Consider the following 20,048-nt stretch of genomic DNA (forward strand, 5'->3'; position numbering starts at 1 on the left):
TAAATGGGAAAATAGAAAATACCATATAACTGATAATGAATGAAGATCAAAAAGTCTAAGAAAGAGGAGGAGACAACAGAAAGAATGGAAGAAAAGATAGAACAGACAAATCAGCAAATAAAGCAAGAAGATAAGGAGAAGACAATAAAGATAATAATGACTGATGAAATAAACCAAGGGGAAAGTACTTTAAGACAGTGGCCCCCAACCCTTTTTGTGCCACGGCCCGGTACCGGCATCACAAAATGATCCGCAGCCCGGTACCGGCATCAGCACGCATGACAAGGCATTTCCTCTCCCCCTCCCCTCCCCTCCAGGTCTTCCCCAGCGACCCCTCCCCGCACGGAAGCCTCAGCTGGTGCTTTTGGCTCTTCCTCGCCCCGCTGCATGAGATCCTCCGAGCTGCGGGCTAAAGGCGGCGGGGCTCCTCCGGGCTGATCGCGCAGGCACCTGGCAGCTGGGGGGAGAGGGGCAGGAGAAGAGACCCAGGGCGTGACGTGGGTCCGCTTTCCTCCCTGCGGAGAACTTTTTTTTGCGTCCGGCGCGGGTAGTTTGGCAGGAGGCAGGCGGCTCTATAACCCCAAAGGCAGCTCTCGCCTGGCATCAGCGCGCGCGCACGCCCTCACACACAAAACACCCATTCAAACACACGCTCACTATCCCCACAGCGTGAGAATAACAGGAATAATAGTCTTCTCCCCCCCTCCACTCCACCTGCCACTAGCCTTGCAGTTGTGACTTGTGTCCTCGCTCCTTGGCTCGGTTTTTCCTGCAAGTGACTCCCGCCTCACACTTTTGAAAGAGCGACAGCAGCCTGAGGAGTTGTTGAAGTGCGCCCTGTTGGGGGGGTGGGGGAGAGAGAAAGGCGTATTATTACATGAGCCTTTTAAACTTGTGAGAAGGGGCTTCCCGGGCAAAAACCGTTTATTTACATCTGGGCGGCCAGGAATCGTTTGCAAAACCGCTTTGCCTTCGCCAGTCCTCTTTGCAAAGCGCTGCCATGGCTCTTCCTTTTTGCCTTTCCCTTCCCGAGGAAACGTGGGACTGGAGCCGTGTGGAGCCACGCCGGGCAGTAGCAACTCCTGATTCAGGGGGTCTCTGAGGGAAGGGGAAGGAGGAGAAGAAAGGGGGGGCTGATTCCCTCCAAAAATTGGAATTCCGAAGAATATGTCTGTCAAAACAAGATGGCGGCACCCAGCAAACCGGCGGCCCAGTAGAAAATGATCCACGGACCAGTACCGGTCCACGGACCGGTGGTTGGGGACCCCTGTTTTAAGAGATTTAAAAATGGAATCTGATAAGCAGGAAGATACTTTTGAAAGGGAGCGGCTTGGGCAGAGAGACCCCCAGGATATCCCCCCAGTTCCCTCTGGAACACATTTGGGTCCACCAGTTGCTGTAGGCGGACCACTCAAATGGGTTCTGCCTCCCTGAGGAGGGGAATGGGAGTGGTATAAGAGAATCTCAAAAGATATCAGGGCGTAATCTGACCATGATAGTGGGGATAATGGGGATAATCTCCCACCAGATAATGTTGCCATTGTTCCCACAAGAAAATTACTTTTGAATGAAATTCAATAGTGAGAAAAGTAAGGTTTTACACTTAGGCAAGAAAAAACAAATGGACAGGTACAGATTAGGTGAAACCTGGCTCAATAGCAGTAACTGTGAGAAGGATCTTGGAGTCCTACTGGACAATCTCTTAAATATGAGCCAGCGGTGTGCAGCGGCAACCAAAACTCCAATGCAATCTTAGGTTGAATTAACAGGGATAGAATCAAGATAACATGAAGTATTACAAGGCTTTATAGTGCCTTAATAAGACCACACTTAGAATACTGCATCCAGTTTTGGTCACTATCTTATAAAACAAATATTGAGACTGTATAAAATTCTACAGGAAGCCCGTCTGGACCTGGTGCTTTTCCGTTATTTTGTTTCTTAAGTGCTTGGCTTAACTCCATCATTGTTATATTACTTTCTAGCATTTCTTCAATCTCTTTAGGTATCTTAGGTAAATTTGCATTCTGCAGGTACTGTTTAACTTTCTCCTCATCAATGTCTTCTTTCTTATATAAATGTTTGTAAAAATCATAAATAATTTCTTTTTTCTCTTTGCTGCCATGACAAGTTTGACCTTGGTCATCTATTAACTGCAATATTTTCCTCGACTCTTTCTCCTTTCTCAACTTATATGCTAGCCATCTACCTGGCTTATTTGCATCTTCAAAATAATTCTGTTTAGCATTCCTAATTTTCTGTGCCAGTTCTTCTTTCTCTATTAAGTCCATTTTATGTTTAGTTATATCCAGTTTCAGTTTAACGTCTTTTTCTGTGGCATTTTCTGCAGTTCTTTTTCGAGTCTTTTATATTCATCCTCCAAGGCTTTGAAAGCTTGCCTTTTCCTAATATTCTTTTTCTTGTATAGTCTATTATCAAGCCTCTGGCATAAGCCTTCATTGTATCCCAAACATTCTGTATTGAAGTGTCTTCTTTTCTATTTTCTTTAAAGAAAAAGGCCAGTTCTTTCTCCATCCATTGTGTAAATTCTTTCTCCTTTAAAATAGTATTATTTAACGTCCATCTCGATCTTTTTTTTGTCCCTTCCATTTAATTGTCAACGGGTTATGATCAGCCCAAGTACTTGTTTCAATATTTACTTCTTGAACGCTAGATATTAAGTCTGTTGAGATCCAAATCATATCAAGTCTGGACCATGATAAATGTCTATTTGAATAGAAAGTATATTGCTTAAGTTTAACATTTCTTTCTCTCCATATATCTTTTAGGGTTAATTCATCTATCATTTAAAAAAGATTTAGGAAGAGTTTTTCTATTATACTTTGCTGTTGTTGCAATATAATCAAGTTTATTGTCCACGATTCCATTGAAGTCTCCCATCATAATTATATTAACATAGTCCAGTCCAGCCATCTTGGTATGTAATTTTTTATAAAATTCTTCCTGTTTATCATTCGGGCATAAATTGCAGTCAAAAGTATCTTTCTATTGTTGTCCATTATTTCCACCATTAATATTCTCCCATCTTCATCTGCATAAATCAGTTTTGCTGGAATAGCCTCTTTGATATATAAACCACCCCTCTTTTCTTACATTGAGTCAAAGAGGTAAACAATTTCCCTAATTTTGGTTGTACTAACAATTGTTCATGTTGCTTTTTAATGTGTACTTCTTGTAAACAAATTATATCAAACTTTAATTTCCCTAATTTATGAAAAATCTTCCTTCTCTTAGCAGCTGAATTCAGTCCATTTATATTCATTGTAATCAGTTTTTTCTCTTCCATGGTTATATTTTATATTTAGATTTAACCACTCTCGTGGGTCTTGATTCACGCTGATCTTTAATATCCACCTGTCCCCCTACTGCACCTTCTTCTTTTCCAATCTCCATTTGTTCCTCTTGAGGTTCAATTAATGAAACCTCCTTTTCTGCCTCTCCTCTCTCCCTCCAAAAATTCTCGTAGAACAGTTCTGCTTTCTCAATTGAATCAATTCTATGTCTCTGTTCCTGCCACGTGAACATCAATCCTTCTGGGATCAGCCATCTGTAAGTCACCTCCTTTTTCAATAACATTTTGGTCAAGAATCGATATTCTCTTCTCATCTCTCTCACTTTTCTAGGTATTTGTTTTAAGACCAAAATTTCTTTACCTTTATATTTCAATGTCTTCTCTCTTGCCACTTGTAAAATTTGTGTCTTCATGGATTTTTTGGTAAATCTAATATGGACTTCTCTGGGCAGATTATTTCTCATTGCATATCTTGTAAAGACTCGATATATCTCATCTACTCCATCCATCATCTTCTCTTCTGTTATTTCCAAGGCATCCGCCAAAATTCCTATCATTATCGCAGCCAAATCTTGTCCTTTTTCTTCTTCTATATTTTGAAATCTAAGGTAAAATTCTGACCTATCCATCTCCCACTTCAACATCCCACTTTTTTCTTGTTCAATCACTGTTAGTCTATTATCAATATTTCCAATCTTCTCCTCTCTTCGTTTACCCCCTTCTTCGACTTTTTGAAGTCTCTCCTCATACTTTGCCATCATCTGTTGAATATTTTCCACTTTTTCCTCCGTCCTCCCTGTTCTTTGTTCAATGGTATCTGTTTTTATCTTAAGATCTTGAATTCCTTGCATAATCATCTGTAAGGTTACTCTTTCTTGTTCCTTTTCTTTATCTTGCTTTAACATTGCCTGGATTGAACGCTGTCCAGATGGTGGGGAGGCAGAGGTAGACACAGAGGCACCCGAAGGTATAAGTTTCTTACTCATTTTAGATGATTCCAGCTCTTCAAGTTCTTTCAAATTTTAATCCAATTAAAAAAAAAAAGAGTAGCCAATTATAATCCAAAATGAAAAAAGCCAATAATAAAAAACCCAATAATAAGGGAAAAAGAAGAAAAAAGAGAAAGAAAAAAAGATGAAATAAAAAAATTCTTCAAGTTCTTCCTGACCTTAATCCAATTAAAAAGTAATCCACAAGAAAAAATAAAAATAAAAACCCAGTAATAATAATAATAAACAAGACTAAGGCCAAAAAGAAGAAAAAGAAAAAAGAACAAAAGGAATAAGTTTCTTCAAATTCCACACCTTAATCCAACCAAAAAGATCTCAATTGAGAAAAGAAAAAAGATAGTCCACTGATATACATTAAAAAGAAAAGCAAAAGTCCCAATGGAAAGGAAAAAAAAAATCAAAATAAAATAAAAATGAAAAATTCAAAGGCTTCCCCTTGCAAATAAATAAGGGTTAAGAATAGAAACCTTACTAAAATAAAAATATCGGGTAATGCTGGTGGAGGGGGTGGCGGAACTAAAAAAAAAATTAGAAAAAGAAAGTAGGAAACAATACACTGCCCTCTGCTTAGTTATCCAAGGCTCTAATTATGACTCCCTTCTCTTTCCCACAAGCTTCAAAGCTAAACCATAGATATTTAATTATAAACAAGAATCCAGAAAGGCACCTGTAATAATATTCTACAGGGCTCTTTCCTCTATCTTATCAGGAAATGTCCTTGAGAAGGAGTCTTTCACATCTCTCTCCAGTTCAAGTAAAATATTTCCAAGCCTCTAGTTGGCAGTGTTACAAAGTTTCTTAGTTCTCACTTTCCCCCCTCCTCTCAGGACAGCATAAATAAAATAAAATAAAAAGCCCGCAGGAAATATATAAACATATATAAAAGGCAAAAAAGAAGAAAAAAAAGAAAAAGTAACCAAAGGGAGCCTCTAGCCTTAAAAAAAAATTAGCATATGAAAAATCCAAAGGGAGAATAAAATATATAAATATAAAAAGAAACAGTCCAGTTATCCAGTAAGTAACAATGAAGTCCGGTAGCAAAGAAAAAAAAAAGCAAATAAAGCCTCGCTTTGACGTCTCCCTTGGAAAAAACGCCGCTTAGTCAGTTTTGTCAAAAAAAATCACACAGGTTTCTTCTAGTAGTCAGAGTGAACTTTCAAAACTCAAAAAATTAGATAAAAAAAGGTTTCTCACCCAACCGACAGACTCTCTTTCAGACCCGTTCTTTCTGGAGCTGCCCCGACTTCAGCAGCATGGGGGCTGCCTCTCCGCTGCCAGCAAAAAGAGCTTCTCCCGGGTCAAGAACAGTTGTTGTAATTGGGTTTGTCTAGTCTAGTGAAAAGAAGGACTAGGGGTGACATGATAGCATTGTTCCAATACAGGTAGCCCTTGACTTATGACCACAATTGAGCCCAGAATTTACTTTGCTAAGTGAGAAATTTGTTAAGTGAGTTTTGCCACATTTTACGACTTTTCTTGCCACATTTGTTAAGTGAATCACTGTAGTTGTTAAATTAGTAACACGGTTAAGTGAATCTGGCTTCCCCATTGACTTTGTCAAAAGGTCACAAAAGATGATTGTATGACTTGGGACACTGTAACCATCAGAAATATAAACCAGTTGTCAGGTATCAAGTGACCATGGAGATATGATGTAACAGTGATAAGTGAAAAATGGTCATAAGTTACTTTTTTCAGAGCTGCTGTAACTTTGAACGCTCAATAAATGAACTGTTGGAAGTCAAGGGCTACCTGTATTTGAGGGGTGCCACAAAGAAGATGGTGGTCAATCTATTTTCCAAAGCACCAAAAGGCAAGACAAGAAACAATGGATGGCAACTAACCAAGAAGCAACCTAGAACTAAGGAGAAATTTCCTAATGGTGAGAGCAATTAACCAATGGAATAGCTTGCCTTCAGAAGTTTTGGGTGCTCCATCACTGGAGGAGACTGGATAGCTATTTGCTATAGGGTGTCCTGCTTGAGTAGGGGGTTGGACTAGAAGACCTCCAACGTCCCTTCCAACTCTGTTTATTCTGAAAGATCATCTCCAGTATGTCACCACTGTTCCGAGTCAGGCCTGAGATCATCTGGGATAGGTCCATGACTGCTACCGTCACCACCACTGCCGTCCTCTTTGGCCTGGAGCTTGGCATGACGGTGGTGGTAGAGGGATATGTGAAAATGGAACACTCCTGGCCACTGCTCTGCAGTCTGTACTCTGCCCACACGCTTACTCACCCGCCTGCCTGGGTCTCCCTTTGGCCGCCCACAGTGAGTTGTCCCTGCAGCAAGTTGGCCGTGTGGAGTTGTCCTGAGGCAACTTGGCGATGAGCTGGTTGAGCCAAGCTGGCTGTGGCAAATTGTCCCATTCTGATTGGGGGGGCACACTCCCCTCAAGTTTTTTCCTAGTCTCCTTATGAGGACCACTGGGCCACGGATTCAAGTCACCTGCTCCACCTTTGGTTTTAGGTCTTCCAAAATATTTCGTAGGGGCCACGAAGCTCTAGCTGTAGTTTTGTAACACCTGCTCTGGGTCCCACTCTTGGAATGCCAGCCCTTGACCACCACCACTGCTTTTGCAGAGGCCCCAGTCACAAGTTACCAGCGCCAAAATTTTCAACTCCCTGGCCCCTGTCTTCAGGCCCTGTTGTAGCATTGCTGCTCATCCTCAGTCCTCATGGCACTGGCCAGTCTCCGTTGTTCGCCTCTCATCACCACCACCCTCAGTCTCACCTGTGGGGCTCCTTCCATGACCCAGCATCAAATGCTGCTGCTGTCGCCCTCACCAACAGTTGGCCTTGGTCTCAACTGTGGGGCTTCACTCCACACCTCTGGAGCAAGCCACTGCTCCATCCTTGGCCATCTCCAGTCCCAGCTTCAGCTCCATCCCCACAGCCTGACACTTGTCACTGGTGCCAATGCCATCACTGCCCTTGGTCCTACCCTTGCGGTCAAGCCACAGCTCTGCTTCTGGGTGCCCTCTGTGTTCACAGCACTGTTGCTGCCAAACAGCTGAGCCAAATGCCATATTTTAATCTGACCTCAGCCAGAGAACTTCTCAGAACATTTCTATTCTATTCTATTCTATTCTATTCTATTCTATTCTATTCTATTCTATTCTATTCCCATTACCATTACCATTACCATTACCATTCTGTCAGAATGTTCATGAACTGTCAGAGACATGGTAACAAGGTCAGCCAATGAATAGCATGGCAATAGATCAGCCAATGGGAGCTGAATTAGAAACTGAAATTTAAAGAGGGAGTCTGGGCGTGGCTTATCTCTGCTCTGTGCTCTGAAGCTGAAAACAAGTCTGTTCTTGTCTGGGCTTGTCTGTTGAAACTGAAACTATTCTCTGCTTGTGTTACGTTGGAAGAATCTACTATTGGTATTGTACGTTTTACTCATGTATATGAACAAGTTATTGAATCCTGCTGAATCAGTAATCTGTGTGTGCTTTCTGGATTTGATTTCTGAAATGAACTCTTAACATATTCCTATTCTATTATTATGAAATTTATTTGCCGCCCATCTTGTGTCCAATGACATTGGGTGGCTTACAACTTAAAAACATTAAAAAACATTAAAATCATGAATTATAAAATAACACAGCAGATAAAATCATTAACACAAGATGGCAAAGGAGGGAGCTGGAAACACAGGGAGGGAGGTGGGATTAGATTTTAATTAGTCCACCACCTCCAGCATGAAGCTCCCCCATTGAGTTCCCAAACCATATGGCAGAGCCAGGTCTTAAGGCTCTTATGAAAAGTCCAGAGGGTGGAAACCAGTCTCACCTTGGGGTAGGATGTCCCAGAGGGCAGGAGCCATGGCAGAGAAGATTCTTTTCCTGGATCCTGCCAGTTGAAATTCCTTGGCTGATGGGATTTTAATATTTATATTTATTTATTTATAAATACTATAGGCCACCTGTCTTACCTCAAGGTAACTCTGGTTAACTTAGTCATCTGCAGTATGCCCCCGCTGCTGGTATGGGTGGGGTGGGCCATTCCCATGGGGTGAGACGGTTACATTTTTGGTTCCCAACCTCATGTTTACAAAGTAAAATACATTGTAGGAAAGACTAGGGCAGATCAAGTGCAGCTGGTCTCAGCAGAGCTATTGGATCTGGTCCTGATAATTTAAAAATGCTGAGGCTATTTCTCAATTGCCTTCCTTCACCATTTGTAATTTAGTTCCTGCTGCATATTTTCCCCACTATTACACTGGAAAAAGAAAAAAAAAGTCAAGGAACTGAAGTATTATTTCCATGCATTCTTCCTGCCCCCAAGACCTCTATAAAAGATAGATTTTTAGTTGGAAAATAGTTATATGTATAAATTAGTAGGATAATTTTGTGTAGACCACTTCTGTAGGAGATCTCTCTGTTTTCGAAAGTGTGACTTATAGGAGCCTGCTGCCAATTCAGTAATTTTGGTTCATATATTGTTGCCCTTTTCTGTAAGACTTTATTATTAAATGTCCATTATTATCTTTTTGTAGTGGGCAGATCAAGCTGGCAGACTTTGGTCTTGCCCGACTTTACAGTTCAGAAGAAAGGTAAGATGTTTAAGAGGCGTATAGACATGACTTTAGATATTTTAAACATAATACGCCAGGATGGACTTCTGTACAAACCTTATTGAATTCACTTGCAGGGTCTAAGATAATTAACCATGGTTGACATAGCTGTGCCTACTTCACTGTGGGGCCTCCACCGCAGCTGACCCATTGCGGGCATTTTATCGTCAGCCGACCATTTGCCAACGCTCCTTCAATGCACCCTCCTCCTGGGCAATTTGTCAAAGGATTCTTACCCCCAGCCAGTCCACAACGCAGGATAAGTAACCATGCATCCCTGCTGCACCTTCCTATTGGACACAGTCAATGATAAATGCCCCATGACGGGTTGGCTGCTGTGGGGGGTGAAGTGGGCATAGCCATGTGCCTGTGGTTAATTGTCCCATTCCACACGTGGCATACAAGTATATAGGAATTACCTTTGATGCCTCTCTTTTTGAGTCAGTGGTGTTAATGAGGGAGCTGATTGCATGTCTTTGCCTGTTTATTGCCTGGTATAATCTTGTTTGTGTTTTGGACTTATAAACTAAGTTTATAGTTTACTTCTAACACACCTCAGTCTTGAACTTGATTGAAGCCATTAGGCAAATTATTCTGAGCCTTAGTTCCACTGACCATAAAAGCAGTGATTTTCCTAATTTTGTTTAAAACTAAAACCAGAGAGAAAGCATTGACCTATCTTTCTCTGGCAATGAAGGTATCCTCCTGGATCTCCTGATATGTGATAGTTTTCTGTAGAGCGAGGAATGTTTGTGTGAGATCAGAGGCAGTTTTATTATTTCTTGTCTCTGAAGTGTGATACATAGATACACAGTTCTGTGACTGTAAATTCATCACTTTTCATTCCAAATGCTCTGATAGGGCTTCAGGACAACTTTAGATAAAACTTCTAGTGGCTTAAAAGTGCTACTGTTGATTGCATCATCTGTTTTCTTTTATTCTTATAGAATTGAGCCTAAAGTGTTGTTTTATATAATTGTTTTTTTTTACTTAGCCGTCCATATACCAATAAAGTCATTACACTATGGTATCGACCACCTGAGTTGCTGCTAGGCGAAGAGCGTTACACACCAGCTATAGATGTCTGGAGCTGTGGGTAAGCTAGTGACAACTTTCGTGTTTTGATTTTGATGTTAGCTTGTGGCTACTATCTGCAGTCACTCATACCTCAAACTTTAAGCATAGTGTGGTTGAAATGGCATATACTTTTGATCCACCTTAAGTATGATAAATATCAATTTTTACGTTTCTTTAAGGACAGTAGCCACAAGCACATGCAAGAGCTCATTTCTTAAAAAAGAACCTTTAGGTTTTTAAATTTAAGATACTGTACTGTTCTTTTTTTATAAATGTGAACTGAAATATTACTACTGTTCATGGCAGTAATTTTCTTCAGAAATAATGACGGCCTAACTATTCCACAAGACAATGGGAAAATGCTGCTCTGTAAAAGTAGATAACATTATGAACTCCTTTGCATGTACCTTTCATTGACAATTTGCTGGTTATCTCCACCCCCCACCCCCACCCTGCTATTGGTGTTTTAGCTTGTTCTGTTTTCTTCCTAGCTGCATCCTTGGGGAACTGTTCACAAAGAAACCTGTTTTTCAAGCTAATCTTGAGTTGTCTCAGCTTGAATTAATCAGGTAAAGCATTATGTGAGTGGTGGAAAGGAGATTGGGCACAGAAAGTAGTTTGTGTATTTTGCCTTGGCAGTGCCAGCAGTTGTGATAGTTGCTGGAATTGCCAGCAATTATATTAGGTCCAGATCAGATCTATGAACAATATGTACAAACTGGTTGCTCATGTTAGAAATGTATATAGATGTTTTCTTATTCGGAGAAAAGTGCCTTTCTTGTGTTTCTTGAATGTATGTAACTGTTTATCTTCTGAGTACCTGTCTCCAGCCTGTCAATCTACTCTTCAGTAGACAGGACCCCAGAATTCTATATGTGCAGCTTATTCTTAGTTATAATTTTGAATGTGGTTCTAATGGTACTGTCAGAGGACTAGAAGCTGGCATTTAGGCTCTTTTTAAATCCCATACAGAGTTGGGAAAGAGGCAGAATCAGAAAACAATAGTTCTGCAGCTTATTTAGCTTGTCACATAACATCTACCTATTCCTCAGAAAATAGTGTTTCCAGTTTCAACAGCTGCAAAATCTTCCCTGTAACGTAATTGTTGTTGGGGATCTTTCTAAAATCTGAAACCCATTGCCACATTTTTATTATTCGTTTCAAAGTGTCATCTTTAGCTAATCTTAATAATCTCTGAGTTTGTCAAGATTTTCAGTTTGTACAAGGAAAGTTCTATTCTGTTGTATATGAATGGGGAGGCATTTCTGCGTGCTCTGAATACCACAGAAAAATAGGTTCTTTCTTTAAATACTTAAGATCACTGTACTTATATATATCTTCTGCATTTAGAGATCCATTCATGGAAATTTCACTCCTGCTGCCCAAATTATATTTCTTTTTCTCCCTGATGCCCTTTCTACTTCAATTGTAAAGATTATGCCAATAGCTATTTATAAAAACCTTTGGGATATTTAAAATAAAATTGGAGTTGAACTAGACAGAACTGAAAATCATTTATGCATACTCTTTGTGTATTTCCTCTTTAATATTTAGCAGCTAGATTTTTCTCTTACCTTTAATGTGAAAAAATCCTGGTTAAAAGTTAAATCAATCATGATTGTTCTACAAATAGGAAAGTCCTGAGTGATGATATATAAAGGTGAAACTCGAAAAATTAGAATATCGTGCAAAAGTTCATTTATCTCAGTAATGTAATTTAAAAGGTGAAATTAATATGTGAGATAGACTCATTACATGAAAAGCAAGATAGTTCAAAACGTGATTTGTCATAATTGAGATGATTATGGCTTACAGCTCTTGAAAACCCCAAATTCACAATCTCAGAAAATTGGAATATTACATGCAATCAATAAAACAAGGATTGTACATAGAACAATATTGGACCTCTGAAGAGTATAAGCATGCATATGTACTCAGTACTTGGTTTGGGCCCCTTTTGCAGCAATTACTGCCTCAATGCAGCGTGGCATGGAAGCTATCAGCCTGTGGCACTGATGAGGTGCTATGGAAGACCAGGATGCTTCAACAGCGGCCTTCAACTCTTCTGCATTGTTCGGTCTCATGTCTCTCATCTTTCTCTTGGCAATGCCCCATAGATTGTCTATGCGGTTAAGGTCAGGTAAGGTTGCTGGCCAATCAAGCACAGTAATCGCACGGTCATTGAACCAGGTTTTGGTGCTTTTGGCAATGTCCTACCTGAAAATGAAGTCAGTATCCCCATAAAGCTCGTCTGTGGAAGGAAGCATGAAGTGCTCCAAAATCTCCTAGTACAGGGGTCCCCAACCACCGGGCCGCGGACCGGTACTGGTCCATGGAACATTTCCTACCAGGCCGCCGCCATCTTGTTTGATGAGAAAGTGCTTCCGGGTGAGCTTTTCCGGTTGGAAAACGGCGTTTGGGTCCTGAAGGAATCCTCACGCCTTAGTTTCATCGAAGGGGGCTTGAACGAAACTAAGCGCGAGGATTCTTTCAGCACCCAAGGCAAGCGAGCCGAGCGACCGTCCGAAGCCATCCCGGCGAAGCCCATCGACAAAGGTACAAAGGAGGAGTTGAAGGTGGCGGGGAGAAGCGGGGGACGGCCGGCTGGCCGGTCGCTCTGCTCGCCTTGCCTTGTCATGCGTGCTGATGCAGGTACCGGGCCGCGGATCATTTTGTGATGCCAGTACCGGGCCGTGGCACAAAAAAGGTTGGGGGCCACTGTCCTAGTAGACATCTGCGTTGACCTTGGACTTAATGAAGCACAGTGGACCAACACCAGCAGATGACATGGCTCCCCAAATCAACACAGACTGTGGAAACTTCACACTGGATCTTCAGGCATCTTGCAGTGTGTGCCTCTCCATTTCTCCTCCAGACTCTGGGTCCTTGGTTTCCAAATTAGATACAAAAGTTGCTCTCATCAGAAAAGAGGACTTTGGACCACTGAGCAACAAACCAGTTCTTTTTTTCTTTCGCCTAGGTAAGACGCTTCTGACGATGTTTATTGTTCAGGAGCGGCTTGACAAGAGGAATACGACATTTGAAGCCCATGTCCAGGATCCGTCTGTGTGTGGTGGCTCTTGATGCACTGACTCCAGCCTCAGTCCACTCCTTGTGAAAGTCCCCAACACTTTTGAATGGCCTTTTCCTGACAATCCTCTCCAAGCTGCAGTCATCCCTGCTGCTTGTGCACCTTTTTCTTCCACACTTTTCCCTTCCACATAACTTTCTATTAATGTGCTTTGATACAGCACTTTGGGAACATCCAACTTCTTTTGCAATTACCTTTTGAGGTTTTCGCTCCTTATGGAGGGTGTCAATGATGGTTTTCTGCACAACTGTCAGGTCAGCAGTCTTTCCCATGATTGTGATTCCTACTGAACCAGACTGAGAGACGATTTAAAGGCTCAGGAACCCTTTGCAGGTGTTATGGCTTAATTGGCTGATTAGAGTGGGACACTTTGAGCCTAGAATATTGAACCTTTTCACAATATTCTAATTTTCTGAGATTGTGGATTTGGAGTTTTCATGAGCTGTAAGCCATAATCATCTCAATTATGACAAATCACAGCTTGAACTATCTTGCTTTGCATGTCATGAGTCTATCTCACATATTAGTTTCACCCTTTAAGTTACATTACTGAAATAAATGAACTTTTGCACAATCTTCTAATTTTTCGAGTTTCACCTTTAGTTAATCTTGTGCCTAATCTTCATAAAGTTTATGAAAATTGCTTTTTTCTGTTCGTGCTTTAGTTGTGTATTATTAGTATTAGTATTATAAACTTATTCATTAAACATGAAACTCAGTCAACTGAACATTTAAAAATGTATCACAAATATCATTGACTGGCTCCGATGGTTGATACAGGTTGCTGCCAGCATCCTAGGTATCAACCAAGTATCTCCTTTAAATGTATGTTGTTCTGAGTAGTGCAGTCTTTTGCAGCTCCACTGGCAGTAAAGCAGGAAGCTGCAACTTCTTGATGTATTTTGCAAAATTCTTGGACATGGTACCAAGTGCCCTAATCACAATGGGTATCATTGTTACATTTTTCATCCATAATTGCATAGTTTCGATGGCCAGGTCGTGATATTTTGTGATTTTTTCCAGTTCTTTTTCTTCAACTCTGGCGTCTCCTGGTACAGCAATATCAATAAATTGTACATTTTGGTTTTTGACAACTGTGATATCTGATGTGTTGTGTTCCAAATGACGATCTGTCTATATTCGAAAGTCCCACAAGATCTTCACCTTCTTATTTTCAACAACATTTTCCAGATGTTCACACTGGGTTTGGCATTTTTGTCTACCTAGCGAGTCCTTACCAAGGACCTGGGATAGGCAAATCTGGATGTTTGATGGTGTTACAGATATCGCCGCAGGATGGAAGCTGTTGTTGTTATTATTATTATTATTTTATCCTGCCTTTTAAAATATATTTTGGTCTACTCAAGGCAGTGAACATGCCTAATACTCCTGCCTCCTATTTTCCCCACAACAACAACCTTGTGAGGTGGGTTGGGCTGAGAGAGTGCGACAGGCCCAAAGTCTTCCGGCTTTCATGCCTAAGGGTGTCCTAGTTTCTAGGGCAGCACCTTAACCACTACACTAAACTTTCTTATAAAGTTATCCATCTTCTCTCCACATTGCATGCATGTTGATGTGTGTGTTTGTGTGTGTGTGTGAGAGAGAGAGAGATTATTGCACTATTTGGTGTTAGAGTTGGGTGAATAATTTGAAAATAACCAAAGAACTAATTGATTTTAATTCAAGTATTATGTTTATTGAGAGATTCAAAACAGTGCTTACATTTCCTTTCAGCCGTCTTTGTGGGAGCCCCTGTCCAGCTGTATGGCCAGATGTCATCAAACTCCCCTACTTCAACACCATGAAACCAAAGAAGCAATATCGTAGGCGCCTACGGGAGGAGTTTTCCTTGTATGTTTATGTAGTGCTCTTTGGGTGAGAGCATAGCATATTGTGCAGCTTGGGATCATCCCTTTCAGGAAACAGGTTAAGATAGACATTTAGGGAGCAACCTTTTTTAAATAATAAATTTAATGTTAATTTAATTTTTATAAATAACTGAAAGTGGCAAACATATCGAATATTCCTTCTTCATCCTGTTTGCCCCATAACAACTCTGTGAGGTAGGCTGGACTGGGAAGGAATGACAGGCCAAAACCAGCCAGTTTTCATGCCTAAGGTGGGACTAGAACTCAGTCTCCTGGTTTCTAGCCTGGTGTCTTAACCACTAGATCAACTTTTGAGGATGGGGAAGAGAAAGGTGAAATTGTTAGCAGCTATGTCTTATGTATGCTTATTGCAGTTTTAGATAACTTTATTGGCTCAATGTGTGTTGTTAATTGTACTGGACTATGAACTTCAATATGTGTGAACTTCTAGGGTTCGTAAAACATTAATGGACGTAAAGCCACAGAATTTAGGTGAGTTCTACATCTACTGGAAGTGAATAGAGTCATTTGGTTAGCCAGAAAAGGAAGAGCATTAGACCTCTGAACATCATGGTGATCCATGTCCTAAGACAGAAGGTTTTCAGCAGGAAAGAAATGAGCAAATCCATACATGTGGCTCATTTAGCAGTGATTTAATCCTAATGTTAAGAGCTGTGGTGGCGCAGTGGTTAGAATGCAGTATTGTAGGCTAATTCTGCCAACTGCCAGCAGTTCAATTCTCACTGGCTCAAGTTTGACTCAGCCTTCCATCCTTCCGAGGTCAGTAAAATGAGGACCCAGAGTTTTGGGGGCAATATGCTGACTCTTTAAACCACTTAGAGGGGGCTGTAAAAGCACTATGAAGCAGTGTTATTGCTTTTGCTATTGTGGCTGATACCAAATATTGAGATCATTGCATCCTTTCTTCTAGAGCTGGTGCACTTGATTGGTTTTTACATGAACATATGGAAATGACTAATATGAAGTCATACTTATCCATGTAATCCAGAAACATCTGCTTTGACTACTAGCAGTTCTTCAAACACTTTATGATTGATAATTATAAACACGTGGGTTTGAAGCACAAATTTCCAGATGCTTGCAAGCACTAGTAGGATTCAACCTTTTTTACTACCGGTTCTATGAGAGCGCATAGGGTTCAAAAACCACTGATTTCAAGCTTCAAAACTTAGCTTCCATTAGCGCTGATGAGTAAAACAGCTGAGGTGCAGCAATCTGTCTGCCGCACGAATCAGCTGAGCTAAAAAAACAAGGAAATATAGGACAGGAAAGGGTGGGGGCAGGTGGGCAGGTACAACTGCTCACTGGCACTACCCATTTAGTAGAACCGGTGTGAACCAGCAGCATCCCATATGTGCTTGCAAGTATCAAATTACATTATGATAGACACATATGTATCTACTGTATGTTCAGTGAATAATTTCCATGCCCTTGATACCAAATATGTCAGTTTGACGCACCTTTCAAGGGAGTGCTCCCCTCTAAAAATGTGATTCTGCAGGTGCCAGTTGAATTACCTGGTAAAAGCATAATGCAGAAAAGGACTATGTTTGTGTTCCCATGTTCTATGAAGCACATTTTGGAGAGTGATACTGAAGTATTACATGGCCCTATTGTTCATAGTTGGAGAGGGCTATGGAGGCACACAGTACATAGTTGTGTGCTACAAGTTGGCTATACCTGATAAAAAGTATGCAGGTTGCCTTAAATATTTGTAAATTATATCAAATAGTGCTGATTATTGTGGAGACTGGGTTTTCCCTCCAATATTATTTTTCTCATCTTCCAGTATTCCTTCTGCTGCCCTTGACCTGTTAGACAATATGCTAACACTGGACCCCAGCAAACGATATACAGCAGAGCAAGCATTGCAGAGTGATTTCCTGAAGGATGTTGATATCAGCAAGATGGATCCGCCAGAGTAAGTATCCCTCTCTCTAAGGCAGGTGTCTCAAACTCCATTTCATTGAGGGCCGCATCAGGGTTGTGGTTGACCGTGGGGGGTGGGGGTGGATGTGGCCAGGGTGGGCGTGGCCAGATTCCCTGCCTCCCTCCTTCTCATTCCCATCTCCTTCCCCTCCCCTTCCTCCTCCTTTCCTTATACCCATCTCTCTCCTTCCTTCCTTCCTCCCCTTTCCGCTTTCAGCTCCTCTTTTTCTTTTCCTGTGAGCGGCAGGAACTGCGCTTAGCTTGCAGGGTCTGAGGTTTACTTTCCCTTTCTGCCTTTGCTGCTTCCAACCCAAGGAATGCTACTTCTTTTGCTGCCTCCCCACAAAAAACCTTGCTTCTTTCTCCTTCCTTCCTTCCTTCTCATCTTCCTTCCCTCCTCCTTGCCTCCCTCCTCTCATTCCCATCTTCCTTCCTTCCTCTACGCTCTGGAAGAGATGAGGGGAGGAGGAGACTGGCAGCGCTGCCGGTGGCCGTGCTTACCACAGCTGTGGCTTTTTCACTGTCATGCCTCTGGTGGAGACTGACTCTGAGGGAGAGGAGGAACAGCCAACAGGGAGTGGAAGGGTGGCTCCAGAGGTTGCGGAGGAGGCTGGGGAAGGGCAGAGGCTGGCTGAGCAGGCAGAGGAGGACCCAGGCCCATCCCCTATCCATCCTAGGACACGCAGGGAGGAGAGGTTAAGGGAAAGACGTGGTCTACTTGGGAGGAGAGGGCCTTGATCCTCTTCATGGGATGCAGGTGTGAGAACTGCATAAAAGTTTGGACCTGCATGCTAGCAAATGCTGGAAACAAAGAGTGTTTTATTCCTGGATGAGGTTTATCTTGGTTGGCATTCTTCCAATGGACTATACCTGATTATCTTCTTGAAGTTTGTAATTAATTATCTTGGTCTGTCGTGGAACTTTCTTCAGTGTGGTTTGTTTTTGGTTTTTTTTAATTGCTTCGTTATCTGCTCTTTGAGTTTGGACTGTATTTCTTTCGTTTGGAATGTTATTTTGGAAAGGGTTTAATCTCCAACTGTGAACAATTGAACAGTGAAGCCAAGTTGAAGGCATTAAAGACCATTTATTTAAGTTTTGGTTTTTGTTACATTTGTGGGACACTCCAGGTCATCACAGTCACGCAGGGTGGGGTGGGGGCAGTCCCAGTGAAAGGGAAGCCTCACGGGTCACAAGGCCAGGCCGGCGAGCAGGCAGTGGAGGCACTGGTGGTGGATGTGGTGCTGATCTATAACTGGATGGTGGCCATCCGACCTGGAACATGGTGAGCCTTAGGTCCACGGGACAGCCCTGGAGCCAGATAGGGGCCTCCTTGCCCTCACCCGCTGGGAGTTCACAGAGGAGGTGGCAAGCACCCAGGGGGCGGGGCTGAGGCAGCGGGGCAGTTCCTCACTGGCTCCAGGGTGGCCTGTGGATCTAAGGCTGACTGCGTTCCAGGCCGGATGGCAGCCATCAAATTATAGATTAGCGTCTGGGCCGGGACTGAGGCGCTGGGGTCCGGTCATTCACTGTCTCAAGGGTAGCCCCGCGGGCCAGATCTAGCCACATCAGGCCTTGAGTTTGACACCCCTGCTCTAATGGAAGGAAACATTGCGGAATGAAATACCTAGTCTTTTAGATGTGGTATACAGTATATGTGGTAGATTTGTTGGATTCATAGCAAGGCAGATATGTTATCTTCACTCATAAAAATATGCCTTTAGAATCACTGCCTGCACAATTAGGAAGGAGGCATGTTCATAAATATACTAGCATGAATAAATGCAGAAGATTCAAGAAACTTAGTCAACCTGCAGGTCACAGGGAAAAGGAACCCCACCCTTGGTTTACAAAGTACTTAAACTTTGAAGGATGTGAATTGCTTAGAATTATCTTCCTTGTGTTTCAGTCCCAACGCCTGCTCTTTCTTAGTATATGCAAAGATGCTGCTGGACATCTCCTCTATTCCTGTAATACATATACACATAGCCACACACACCCTTTTTGGGGGGGTCAAGGACCATATGGAATGCGCGGAGGCTACAGGTAGATGAGGCAAGGAGAGAATTGTTTGATCAGAAAACAATAGGCATGTCCAGATTACAAACCACATTTTCTTGCAATTCTACATTTTATTTACTGAAATGGCCCAATGATATATATGACTTAAGCTTTGCAAAAGGCAGTAGTGCAATTCTTGCACCCTCTATATGCCTGTAAACCCTTTTGTGAAGTTTAAGACAAGCTTTAGCCCTCCTCTGAGTCATTCACTCACCCCAAATGACATCCTTTTGGGACTTATATAAGAGTTGCTAAAATATGGGGAAGAAGAGAAGTTTTGCTTTGAACTGTTAGGGTAAACATCATCTGTGAGGAGAGAAATACCAGTAATCTAATATTAGAATTCTTCTTTTGATTGTCTACCCTTGCCACTATTGTCTCTAATGTTTGTGTGTTGTCTTTCTAGCCTTCCTCATTGGCAGGATTGTCATGAACTGTGGAGCAAGAAACGTCGGCGGCAACGGCAAAGTGGGATCATGGTGGAGGAACTCCCCATGGCAAAGGTTTCCCAGAAGGACATAGCCTCTATAATAAGCACTGATGCCATCAAGAATCATAGCAGCCCAGTACCCCAACAGCCTGCTCAGATCAAAACACAACCTGGTTCTGGACACTCACTTGGTCAGTGCATAGCCTAGGAAAATCCTTCAAGCATTAATCAAGTAGCAGAACCTCTTCCTTAAATACTTGAGAAGTTAATTAAATGGAAGTAACTATTTTGAAAGGAAGTATGCACCACAGCAGGGAAAAAAGATAATCCCATTGCAAATGTTAAATTTATATATTTATATCACAGCTTTAGTTAATTTGTTTCCCAGATGGCTTTCAAGAAAATCAAATCATAAGAAACCCAGCATAAAAACTGGTATAATAATCTATTATTATTGTAACTCTAAGTTAAAACAGGAGGTTAAAATTAAAATACTGAATTTGGAGGGGAGGGAATTAGAGTAGGACCTTGGCAAATCGTTCTGAGAGGGAAGTCTATAAATTGGCCAATCCGCAAACTGCCTAATTTCAGATCCTGGGGCACTGCAACTTCGTTTCGGATCTTGGAGGCACTAACTCCTCATTTGAAATTTAGTGGTATTGTCA

General features: G+C 41.8%; 1 protein-coding gene across 5 annotated transcripts in view; it reads left to right on the forward strand.

Annotated features, from left to right (window-relative positions):
* The window catches only part of LOC113452091 (cyclin-dependent kinase 12-like), a 112,138-nt gene extending 92,111 nt beyond the window's left edge, over window positions 1–20,027 (forward strand). Inside the window, exons 6-11 of one of the 5 annotated variants that reach the window (XM_087918897.1) lie at window positions 8,832–8,888; window positions 9,904–10,005; window positions 10,478–10,555; window positions 14,812–14,952; window positions 16,756–16,887; window positions 19,360–20,027. In XM_087918897.1, the coding sequence (XP_087775023.1) occupies window positions 8,832–8,888; window positions 9,904–10,005; window positions 10,478–10,555; window positions 14,812–14,952; window positions 16,756–16,887; window positions 19,360–19,591 (742 nt within the window). In that variant the 3' untranslated portion in view covers window positions 19,592–20,027. The remainder of the gene's footprint in view (window positions 1–8,831; window positions 8,889–9,903; window positions 10,006–10,477; window positions 10,556–14,811; window positions 14,953–16,755; window positions 16,888–19,359) is intronic. The other 4 variants (XM_087918894.1, XM_026723506.2, XM_087918895.1 and 1 more) reach the window with 4 other exon arrangements.
* Window positions 20,028–20,048: the final 21 nt, after the last annotated feature.

Source organism: Pseudonaja textilis, unplaced genomic scaffold, assembly GCF_049901715.1.
Source record: "Pseudonaja textilis isolate UNSWEBS1 unplaced genomic scaffold, rPseTex1.2 PTEXSCF20, whole genome shotgun sequence".
Classification (NCBI taxonomy): Eukaryota; Metazoa; Chordata; class Lepidosauria; order Squamata; family Elapidae; genus Pseudonaja; species Pseudonaja textilis.